Below are 11942 nucleotides of genomic sequence, written 5' to 3' on the forward strand. Positions count from 1 at the left end.
ATATCAAGGACAGAGCCTCCTTGAGCCAAGGAACAACTTTCAGAAAAAAGAAGTGACTAGCTTTGTGACAGTTTCCCATCCCTCCTCCACAAGACGTTTCTTGTGAAACGAATGAAGAGGAATTCCAGACCATCTGATGATAACTGTGTTCTTCTAGTTTCTACCATTCTGTGTTTTGTCCAGGCAGTTATCTGAAATGTGCTTATAGAGCTAAGAGAGGAGTTTCATCATTGACTTAAAACTCTGCCTCACAGTATTTACTTTATCCAGCATAGTTTTGTGAAATAGGGACATTCCTAAAAATATTCCGTTCCTATTTCTATTCCCAATTAAGAATTACTAGCCATTTGTTATATTTGTGGTGCTGTTTTCACTTTCAGACATGATTAACAAATTCCTTGTCACAACTCTCCACAATCAGAGAGTTTGCACAATTGAAAACAGTTGCAGGTGACCAGGTTCTAATTTGAATGTCAACTTATTTTTGGTTTCTGTCTCTGAGGTTACACTGTTGAAAAAAAGTACTTTAGAAACTGGCATTCAGCCAATCGGAACCTCTCATGCTCTGTCTTCTTGTCCGAGTTTGAGCTTTTAGAAAAACCGACAGTGTCAGTCGGCAGCAGCCATGCGGATATTCAGCACCTGTCTTCTATTCGCATTGTTCATTGCATGTGAGAAATAGTCCAATTGTGTCTTCGACAAACGAGAAGCACGTAGTTATTCGAGTGATCGTTTTAAAATACTGCCTTCTTCTTTCTGAATATATTCCAGATCTCAGTGATGATAATTCCGTATCTCAGTCTCAGCTTTCCAAGAGCAGGAGAGTGAATGAATCGGTGACTATGAGATGAACCTACAGTTCAACAGAAAACGTGTATTATTTGTATTGGCGCCAGCAACAATCAGACAGGGAGCTTCAGTTTATTGTGTGGAGATGGTCTTGGAATACAGAACAAGGGAAAGAATCCCATTCCAGAGACCGTTTCTCGGCAGAGCTCCAAAATGAAATAAAACTCACCAGTTTGACCATTTTGGGGCTGCAGTTGACTGACACTGTCATATATTTATGTGCTGTCAGCCGCAAAGAAAAGAAAAAAAACAATCCGAGCTTTGTTGGAAAACTATTGAACAACTTTTTGAGGGTCTTACTGTTAAAGATTGTGTGGTTTGCTCAGAATCACAAAATTAAATGCAACCACAAAACAAATTGCAGTGTTTAGGGCTCAAAAGCACGGCCTCCAGGAAACGAGAGCAAAGTGGAAGCAAACTGTAACAGGATTTTTTTTGAAGAAATGCTTGAGAAAAGCAATTGCCGTGAAGATAGATGACTGAAACTACCATACCGTTCACCTGTCTCTTCGGATCAAGATCAGCATGGCTTCTTTATCCACTTGCCACCATAACTCCAAAAAACAAAATCATTGAATCATATATTTCAGAATAAGGTTTTCATCCCTTCAGGTCTGTACCATCAAAACTACACTAATTCTATGCTTTGCAGCACGAAACCCATCCCTCATCGAAGTAATTTTGGAAGATTGTGAATTTACGAACCACAACCCAGGCAATGCGGTTCAGTCAGCCACTCTCTGGGTAATGTCTTCTTAGCGCAGGTTTCCTCTAATCCTCTTGCCTTTCATTTTTAAATGATGCTCCATTCTTGCTGATTGTCCAACGAAGACGAATAGCTGCTTTATATCCATTCTAGCTATACCGCCAAAATGTTATGCCACCTCTACTCCACGTCGAGTGCAATCATACAATTCTGATAGAACAAAAGTATACACAAAACTTGAGTTGTGACCTAACCAAACTTCAGTGCAGCTTCAATAAATCCTCACTGCGGTTTAATATATACCTCCACTGATAATAGCAAGAGCCCCCGTGCATCTTAAACCGTCACAAAAACCTTCCCAGTCGCCTTCAGCGATCTGTTCATAAGCAACCCACAATATATTACTTCCTCTGAATTTCGTAGTTAAAATTCATTTAATACTCCCTTATCGTTTTTGCTTCTTTTAAAATGCAACACTTCACTATTATCATGATTAAATTCCATCTGATGTTTCCTCGTCCTCCACTCCACTCTCCTGCCATATTCTCATTGAAACAGATCGTATATGCAACGACCAATAAGGAACTCAGCACTGAACCCTGACGTAAAACTCTCGTCTCCAGTCCCGCAAACTGTCTTCTGCCACCACGTGCATTTTGGATGTGTAAGACTTTTGAATAATTAGAATGATCATAACATTCCATGAGCCCAGCAATGTCTTTTCATTCTTATTCTCCTCAAATCCATCACACGTTCACTCCCTGCCGCAACCTTTATATTCTGAACAGGTTACATGTGTCACAAGCAAATACTTAGGGAAATAATATCTTCGAGTTTTTGAGGGGTGAATGGCTGCCTGAATCGACTTCATGAATGCAACTAATTTTCAACAACTCCTTAAATGCTAAACTCTTGGTCAGGTACAAGAACACCATTAACTGTTCATTTGTTTATGCTTTTAATTTATGATGTTGGAGGTAGAAAATTGGATTTGCCCATTGCCTAATTCCCTTATATACATGGAAACACATGATATAGGAGTGGAACGAAACCCTACTTTTCCTGCATTAAATAAAATCATGACTAATCGGTTTGTCTTTGAATTCCATACTCGCTCCTCACCTCAGCAAGTGGAAATTCTGGGCTGATTATATGAAGCATTTCTCTGATAGTTCGATTGAAGAAGAAATGAGTTCTAAGGGGCTTGGATGGCACATGTTGATATTTAATAAACTGTCAATTGCCAAAGGCCCTTCCAGATGTGGATTTACTGTTCCACTTCTGAATGAAAATTATGTCACTTTGAAGACGTTCTGCTCAATCCAGTGTGAACTTCCTGTTGATAAGTCTTTGAATATAAGCTTTGAATACATTATGTATGGCTGAAGATGTTTGATTGATACATCACGACTTTTGGGACACTCTGTTTCATATCTTTGCCAAAAACTACTTTAATCGTCTGCTCAAAATAAGGGGAACAAAAGACGGAATTCCATTGAGGCAAAACTTCCGCAATCCGATTATCTGAACATGGCATTGAGTCGGAGTAATTTTTCCTGCACCCAGAAACATTTTTTTTCAATACTGAATGTGGCTGCAAGAAATAATACCGTTTCTATCACTGGTGAACTCGCTGATGTCTCACTAAATTTGACGATTGGGTATACTCTCTCCCACAGTGGGAGAAGGTGAACGGCCTCTCTCCAATCTAATTTTTTCTGTATCATCTTTTTAAGCAGGTTTTCTTTTCAGCTATAGTTTTGAACAGGATATTTAAAACGTCTATTATTGTTGTTAACCAGTTAATGTGCACACAGTCAGTGTGAACCGAGAAAGCACCTTCCTATGATCAGATTAGACAACCCGTCACTCACCAGTATGAATTCAGAGATCCATCAGCAAGTGTGGAGAAAGAATACATTCATTACTTCTGACGCTGTTAAAGTTATTCTCAAACTCTCACTCAAACATGGTTGCAATATCTCTTTTTCATATTCTCTTAGTTAAATTTACTCTCGGAAAAGCTCACACTCATTCACACGGATATGCACACCCTCTTCATTTCACACTCACAAATTCTCTTTCATTCACGCTCGTTCTCACACTGTAAAATTCATTCTCAGACCAGCCCTCATATTCACATGCACTTTCTAATAATCATGCTGTCATACTTTCACACTGTTAAACTCACTGTAGAAAATCCTCACAATTATAGCATTAGAGACACAGAGGCACACATGTTCCAAACTGGTGGTCCCAATCTCTGGAAGACCAATCTGCATCTTGCCACTTCCAAAATTTGCATCAAATCTTGAACACTCTTCAGAAGGCATTTGACGATTACCTATCTGTGACGAAGGAAATTCTGCAATGGTATAAGCTACTTGAGAGAGAGCTGGAGCAGATTAGATCTAATTTTCAAAGGGTATTTGGCTGTTTTCGAAACATGCACATATGAAACGTTTCTGGGAGTTTAGGGCAGTGTGATTAACCGAATCCCTCAGTTCAGGGACAGGAGTGCTGCTGGAGACTGAATGCCTCCTTCTGTGATTGGCAGATGCCGATGTCTTGGGGAATATTCAGGACAATTATCGCAGGCATCGACTGTTCAGGCTTTTTTTTTGTATTCCTGGCTTTACAACTAAAGGAGAAAATAGAATCGACAACAAAGGCGGCGTTCGCTACAAAAATCCAGAGATGCAGTATCTTCAAATTGTGTTGGCATTTGAGTATAGAAAGAGGGTGCTGCAAGTGGCACATGAGCTGCCAGTTAGAGATCGCGAAAGAGTGAGGAAAATGCAGAATAAGCAAAATTCAAAGACATTTTTACTGGCCTAGTCGATGCAGTTGAATTTTTCTAGGCATGGCATATGTGTCAGCTAATCGAAAAACCTCAAGCAATAATAAAACTTCCCACTTTAATACCTATTCCAGCATTTGAGGAACCGTTCACGAGAGTCTTAAATGATTTCAGATGTCCCCTACCTCAAACAAAAAGTGTGAAGCAGTATTGATTAACAATCATGGATGCATCGACTGGATTTCCTGAAGTCGTCAAATTCTGCGCTATCACAGCTAGAAGAGTTGGAGAAGAATTAAATCTTCTTTTGATTATTCGATACAGACAACCAATAGAGATTCAGTCAGATTAAGGGTCAAACTTCACGTCCAAAATATTCATGGAGTTTATGGATAGGTTGGTAATAAAAAAATCTAAATCTACTGGTTGACATCCAGAATCGCAGAGAGTGCTAGAAAGGTGGAATCAAACATTAAATACCATATTGAGGGCTGATAGTCAGGATTATCCTGATGAATGGGATCGGGGACTGCTGTTTGTGCTTTTTATGGTCAGAGATGCACCAAACGTATCGACCAAATGCAGTGCATTTGAAGTATTTCTGGGGCATGAAGCAATAAGACAGTTAATCAAAATTCAGAGACCATACATTTGGATGATGTGTCAAATTTTACAGAACAAGAGAAGAGAACTGGGGAGATGGCAAAACAGAATTTAAATATATCGCAACATACAATAGAGCAGAAAGTGGACAATATATCAAAGTTCGCAATTTTGCCAGTGGGGATAAGGTATTCGTGTTAATTCCAGTAATAGGTGAACCTTTAACAGGAAGGTTTCGAAAACTTTTCCAAACAGAGAGGAAATTGAGTGAGGTAAACTACTTGATAGGAACTCGAGACAGGATGAAATTTCCCAAAGTGAGTCATGTGAATATGCATCAAAAGTATTTTGACAGGGAAGGAAAGGAAGAGGAGATGGTGTTAATGATTCCAACCAAGAAGGAAAAACGATGTTAATTTCTCTGAATTAGACATTCCTCAAATCAAACTGGACCATGAGGAAGTTGTCAAAAATTGGGATACAGTATTGAGCTACCTTCCACAAGAAAATCGCAATGACACGAAGGAGATATTATTATCATAGGAGTAGACTGGGAAATACTATCCTAATTGTGCAAGAGACAGGTCCAAGAGATATTGTTCAGATTTAGCAACATCCTTATCTGCATAAATACCGAAAGTTGGCACAGGTTTAGAAGAATGACACAACCGAATTGAGTTTTACAGGAAGTGGAGCTCACCCAGAGCCACGGTGCCAAAGCCAGATGGTACTCAATGGTTATATATGGATTAGCACAAAATCAATGTCGTTATGAAGACGGATGCATATCCAATTCCGCAGTTGTGGACAGTGTCGAGGAGGTCGGACAAGTAACTTACATTTCTAAGTTGGACTTGCTCAGAGGCTACTGGCGGGAACCTTTGTCAGAAACCCAAAGGCAATTTTGGCTTTCGTAATGCCAGATGGATATATCAGTTTAAACTCATGCCATTTGGTATGAAAAGTGCTCCAGCCACATTTCAGAAACTAACTAATAAGGCCATTGCCGAATTACTGATATGTGTGGTGTACATTGATGACATGGCGATTTTCCGTCACTCGTGGAAGGAACGTTTGCAGCATTTATTGGACTTGTTCGATCGACATCAGCAGGCAGGTTTCATGGTAAACCGAGCTAAAAGAAAGGTTGTCAAAGCCCAAGCCAAGTTCTTGGCCACGTTTTTAGACACGAGCAAATGGCCCCACTGGGTGTGAAAAAGAAAGTAATTGGGAATTTCCCACGCCATCGAGGAAAAGAGTATTACCTAGGTTCCTGGAATTGAGTGGACATAACAGAAACTTTTTGCCGAATGTTAGAAGTGTGACGGTTACACTCACTGAATTGTTCCACAAAAGGGCAAGACGTTTCAGTGGAAAACAGACTGACTGAAGACATTTGGCTGCCTAAAAACTGCGTCACCCACTGCCCCACTATTCGCCAAAGCTGATTACCCGAAATCAGTCAAGGCAGCTGTTGATGCCAGTGGTGTGTGTGTCAGTGCGATACCACTGCAGGATGATGATGAGAGGAATGAAAGATCCATTGGGTATGTCTCTTAAAGCGTAAATGTTAATTTACAAAAATATTCAATAGCTGAGAAAGAGAATTTGACCTTGGCGTTTGCATTGAAACATTCCAGTGTTTATATGACCAGCAATGCATCTGACAATCGTGTGCACTGATCATAACCCGTTGACATTTGTGGAGAAATTTCAGGACAAAAACAGCCAGACTGTTTTGTTCGAGCTTGATGTTATAGCCATTCAATTTGACAATTGTGCCTGCAGCAGTTTGCAAAAACGTGATTGCCAATACGTTGTTGAGACTCGAATAACATATGGAAACATTTGCTGGTGGGTATGCCACGGCCTGAATTCAAATGTGGTTGTATACATGTATAGTCAGTGTAGTACACATGCGTGATTTACCGGACAAAACAAGTTTTTTTCACGGTGCTTTAAGAATTAAGCCATCTTTAAGTATTGATTTTTTTAAGATGGAACGAGATACAAAACTGTTTATTTTTCTAAAAGTTGTTCCTTTTCTCAAGGATAATGTGTCATTGTTTTATTTTGGTAGGGGTTGTGTAAAAAGCCCAGACACTAAATCGGCTGGGTTGATAGGGAGATATAAAACAAATGTGCTGGGAGACCTTTTTGCTGATCTGTAAACAAATGGGTCTTCACTGCAAAGCTTTTCTGATTTAGAAGTAACCTGTACAGTCAGGGGAGTGTGGCCAGCTATCTAGCTGTGCAGTTCAGTTCAGCAGTGGTGTGTGTGAATAAAGGCGGCTGAAGTCAGTCAGTTGAGACTGGAATTTATCTCTCTACTTCTGCACTTCACCGTCGATCATTAAGCCTCTTTTTCACTTTCACTCTGTGTTTAAGGTGTTTGTTTATTAGGACTGTTGTGCATTTTCGAAACAGCATAATTAAGTCTAGTTGGATAGTCTAAGTTTTATAGGTAATTCTGTATTCGGTTCTTCATGTTTCAAAGTGCAATTTTGTGAACTAATTTTTGCCCGTTTTAAAACCTAGTAGTCAACCTAGCTCAGTTACTCCGCTGAATTCTCATTGAAGACTTACCGAAACAAATAGGAAAGGTATGGCCTGGGCTTTCTGCTTTAGAATGTTTTGAGTGGTCTGGCCCAGTCCAGAACAGACGAACCACTACAATTATTACAAGCCTATCCCAAAGTGAATTGAAATCTTCCACTTTGTTGAAAGGCATAAAGGAGTGAGGTCATCTCATTGTGCATGGAATTGTCAGCAAGATGCATCTGGTAATTTAATTGGCCCCCTGGAGATTATCAATCCGAATGAATGAGGTTGCACTTAAATGTGTCGCAGAGCAAACCTCCACAGCGACCAGAACTCCTGCAGTTCCGGAACGACGATGCACGCACCAGTCATTGCCCCCTTCTTCCTCGTTTCCTATTCAATTCTCGCTGCTATTGGCGCCCCTGGTAAGTCACTGATTCATATGAAAAGTATATTTTTTTATTCTCTGTTTCATGAAATGCATTCCTTTCCCATTCAGGATATAGCTGAACTTTTCCAACATGCAACATTAATAGATATCAAATGGTGTTCAGTGCGTGTGGCGGGATACTATCTGTACTGTGTCATATCATCGTTCAGTACTGACAATTTCTGAAGTATGAATGAAAAATTCGTTCCTGAACTTTCCATGATGTGGATTCACAGAAAAGTGGCTTATTGTCTGCTGAACTAAAAACTGGGATGAATGAATATGCATGAACTTTGGGAGAAGATTTGGAGCTCGGGTGCTCATTGTTGTGGTTCTGCTCGCGGTGCTGGGAATTTGTGTTTCAGACGTTTCATACCCTGTCTAGGTGACATCCTCAGTGCTTGGGAGCCTCCTGTGAAGCGCTTCTGTGATGTTTCCTCCTTAATGCATGAACTTTAAACTGTCATACTGATGCATTTGAAGTTCCACTTCAAAGCAGTAAAAGCTTTTCAGCGTTGTAGTCCAGACTTTAATTTTTGACCATAATGTGGTACAATGCCTTTCTGCATGGGCTTAATTACAATCTCTGTCTCTAATTTATTTTTCATTGTGAATGGAGTCATAGTTAATGTGATCGTTGCAATTAACTAAAGTTTAGTGTAAAAGTCGTCAGTGGAGATGCAAGATTCATAAACTGCCATTTATTTGCTTCTCTGTTGCAAGGATTCGTATGCTCTCGACACGTTTTTGGAATAATTAGCCAAAACAACATTCTTCTCAATTATTAGAAAGTACACATCATCTCGAGCCACAACACCGCCCATAGCAAACTCTAGAACAGCTTGAATAAATTAATGCAATTTCGAGAGATATGAGATATTGGAAAAAAGGGTCGATCAAAGGAACGTCTGAAAGAAGCGAAGATCTGCGGTAATAATTCCAGACTTTAGAGCTTTATTATTTAAACCTACAACTGACACAGTTAGAAATGCTATTTTTGAGGCAGAGACGGGAGACACAAACAAAGTTAATTTGTGATTACAAACAGTTGTGTGTGATTGCAGGAGTGGATGAAGCAAGAGTCTTTCGCTTCTGAAGCTTCAAATAACGAGAATTGTAATGGGTGGGACACCACCAGTGAAAATCCCACTTGAGGAAACATTTATGGGTTGAAGCGTGTCCGGGGTTTGGTATGAATACGTTCATCGGGACCACATTATTCCATTTATCTTGAATTGGACAGTAGCTACTGGAATTTGCTCTGTAACGAGCGAACGATATCCATTACTGGGACTATTCACATTGAGAGATATATAATGCTGTATTGAATGTCCAATGCTTGTCAATGGTTTTTGGATCGGCAGAGACTGGAAGTGGAAAACTGGTGTTTTAAAGTTGTTACATAAAAGATTGAAAAAGGCAGCAGACAGTGTTTTGATTAAGTTCAGTAATAACTTTTGTCTTTTGATCTCTCACAGCCAATTTGTTGGCAATCATAATTCTATCTCGAGGACGGTGCAATCTCTCCCGATGCATCACCTTCTACCTGGTGGCTATCGCAGTGACTGATTTCTTTGTCATCATGACCGCAGTAATCCTCAATCGAATCAGCCGCATCTATTTCCGGGAAAGTATCTTGTCGACCACTCCTGTGTGCACTCTCAGCGTCGTCCTGGTCTATGCCACGCGGGATTGTTCGGTCTGGCTAACAGTCGCTTTTACCATCGACCGTTTCGTTGCCATCTGCTGCCAGAAGTTGAAGACCAGATACTGTACAGAGAAAACTGCGTCTCTGGTCATTGGAATTGTATGTGCTCTGTGCTGCGTTAAGAACATTCCATTCTACTTTATCTACGAACCCTTATACATCTTAGATGGGATTTCGTGGTTTTGCAACGTCAAATCCAACTTCTACGTCTGGCCAGCTTGGCAGGCTTATGATTGGTTCTTTCAGATTTATACCCCTTTTCTCCCATTTTTCGTTATTCTGATGCTGAACGTCCTGACCATAAGACAGATCATGGTGGCCAACAGAGCCCGTAGGAGGCTCCGGGGTGCAGAGAAGCAACAAGACCAGGAGATGGCCCACCGCAAGAGATCCATCATCCTACTGTTCACTGTCTCTCTCAGCTTCCTCCTCCTGTGGGCCCCTCTTGTCGGACATTTCATCTACGTGCGGCTTAAAACAGAGAGTTACTTCGGTGGATTAGATTTCAGTGACCCACAGTATATCTTCCAAGAGATGACCAACACACTTCAGTTATTCAGTTCCTGCAACAACGTCTTCATTTATGCAATATCTCAGAATTTGTTTCGAAAGGAGTTAATGAGCTTGTTGATGTACCCCTTCGCCACCCTCACCAATTCCTTTAAACGCAGAGTGGAATAAATCTCTCATGCTCTTTCTTTTCCACGAGAGTTGTTCAGAGTATACTGGTCGCGTTATAACCTGGTACAGAAATTTATGGAAAGTTAGTGCCAGTACCAAAGGGATAGAAAGCCTATTGGCAAGTCGGATAATTGACTGCAGTCAATCCTAAAGAGAATGCGCAACGACTAAAATTTTGTATTCCGTGAAAAGAAGCGCAATTGAAATCTGTGTTCACCCTCCCACATCCCCTTACTGCGGCTACTCTCCATTCGTCTCGTCCAGATAACATTTGTCTATTTATTCCCGACTCTCCCTACTTTAGCTCTCTGATCCCCCCCACGTTACTGTCAGTGGAAATTTTGTTAAAGCATGAGAAGAAAAGTTGGCTCTCAGCTACTTCGCACGTATTGAGCCGATCACTATCATCACTAAACCAAAGCACCAACATTTTTGACATATATTGGCTTCAATACTTGATAAGCAATTCCTCAGTTTTACAGTTGACTTGTGCTAAAGATTCTCACCTTTTTACGTTTTACCAGTTCTTCACTTTGTTGCCGTTTACCTTGTTACAAATTTAATTTGTGCCTCAAAAGTGGCTACGCCAGCCATCCAAATAATTCCGCCTCACACAAAAACCCATGTGGCACCATAAAGTGTCCTCTCAAAATAAAGAACCTCAGGTTCTTTTTTTCTCACATCAATTTTACATAATTTCCAAAAGACATGTCAGTCTCCCTGACATAATTTATACCATGTCCACCGTCATAGTGGCTATAACGTGGTATGATGACTGGAATATTTGTTCAAAGGGCCAAGTGTGTTCGACGAATGCGGATTGTAACCTTGCAATGATGGAATATAAATGAACGAATAAAATCGAAGAAAAGGCACCACTTTCCTCCACTATCCCTGATCGGCCCTATCCTCTCTGTGGTCATTTTTGTACTCCTCAGGTAAGTGCAGAACACTTTTAGGGTTTCCCATTTCTTCCTGCTCAAGCTATTTTGTGCCCATCCAAGCTCTCTTCAGTGCATTCTTGAAATCTGTCCGGTTACCCTGCCATACTCGAAAGTAGTGCAAAACCTTGTTTCCTCAATCCTTAGTTAGCTTCCTTCATCCTTTCGTCGAGAACCGCCTCTTCGCTTGAAATCCAAGTTTCCTTCACCTTATCAAGCATTTCTTGTCTCAGTTGGACAAAGTTGTCCAACACTGACAACAACTGCTCTTAAAAATCCTCAACATTTCTGTTATGCATTTCCTGTCGAACAATTCTTCCCCATTGAAACTCCAGAACACAGGCGTTTTTGCAGTATAATTTCCCCTCCACGAATTGAATACATTCCCAGACTACTTTCTCATATTTACTAAAGAAATTTGACTCGAGTAAAGGGAAAGATTCATCAGATTTCTCTTACCAGTTTATTTTGATCAAGACAAGAAAGTTGTCAGTTTAAATATTGTTGGGTCTCTATCGTTAACTCTGCGATATATCTGTGCACGGTGTCCCAAAAACATCGTCATTTGAACACAGCGTGGCAGGATATAACATCCCTGCAGTTTGGAAGCAGGTTATTGGGATAATCAACTCCAATCTGAACGCCGGAAGCACGATGGCTCAGTGGTTAGTACTGCTGCCTCA

General features: G+C 40.5%; 1 protein-coding gene across 1 annotated transcript; it reads left to right on the top strand.

Moving 5' to 3' along the window:
* Nucleotides 1–7854: 7854 nt before the first annotated feature.
* Nucleotides 7855–10318, top strand: LOC132807759 (probable G-protein coupled receptor 139). Its single transcript, XM_060821764.1, has 2 exons — nucleotides 7855–7924; nucleotides 9408–10318. Exons 1-2 carry the CDS (start codon nucleotides 7855–7857, stop codon nucleotides 10316–10318), a joined length of 981 nt encoding a protein of 326 aa, XP_060677747.1.
* Nucleotides 10319–11942: the final 1624 nt, after the last annotated feature.

The sequence above is a fragment of the Hemiscyllium ocellatum genome (assembly GCF_020745735.1).
Source record: "Hemiscyllium ocellatum isolate sHemOce1 chromosome 27 unlocalized genomic scaffold, sHemOce1.pat.X.cur. SUPER_27_unloc_22, whole genome shotgun sequence".
Taxonomy (NCBI): Eukaryota; Metazoa; Chordata; class Chondrichthyes; order Orectolobiformes; family Hemiscylliidae; genus Hemiscyllium; species Hemiscyllium ocellatum.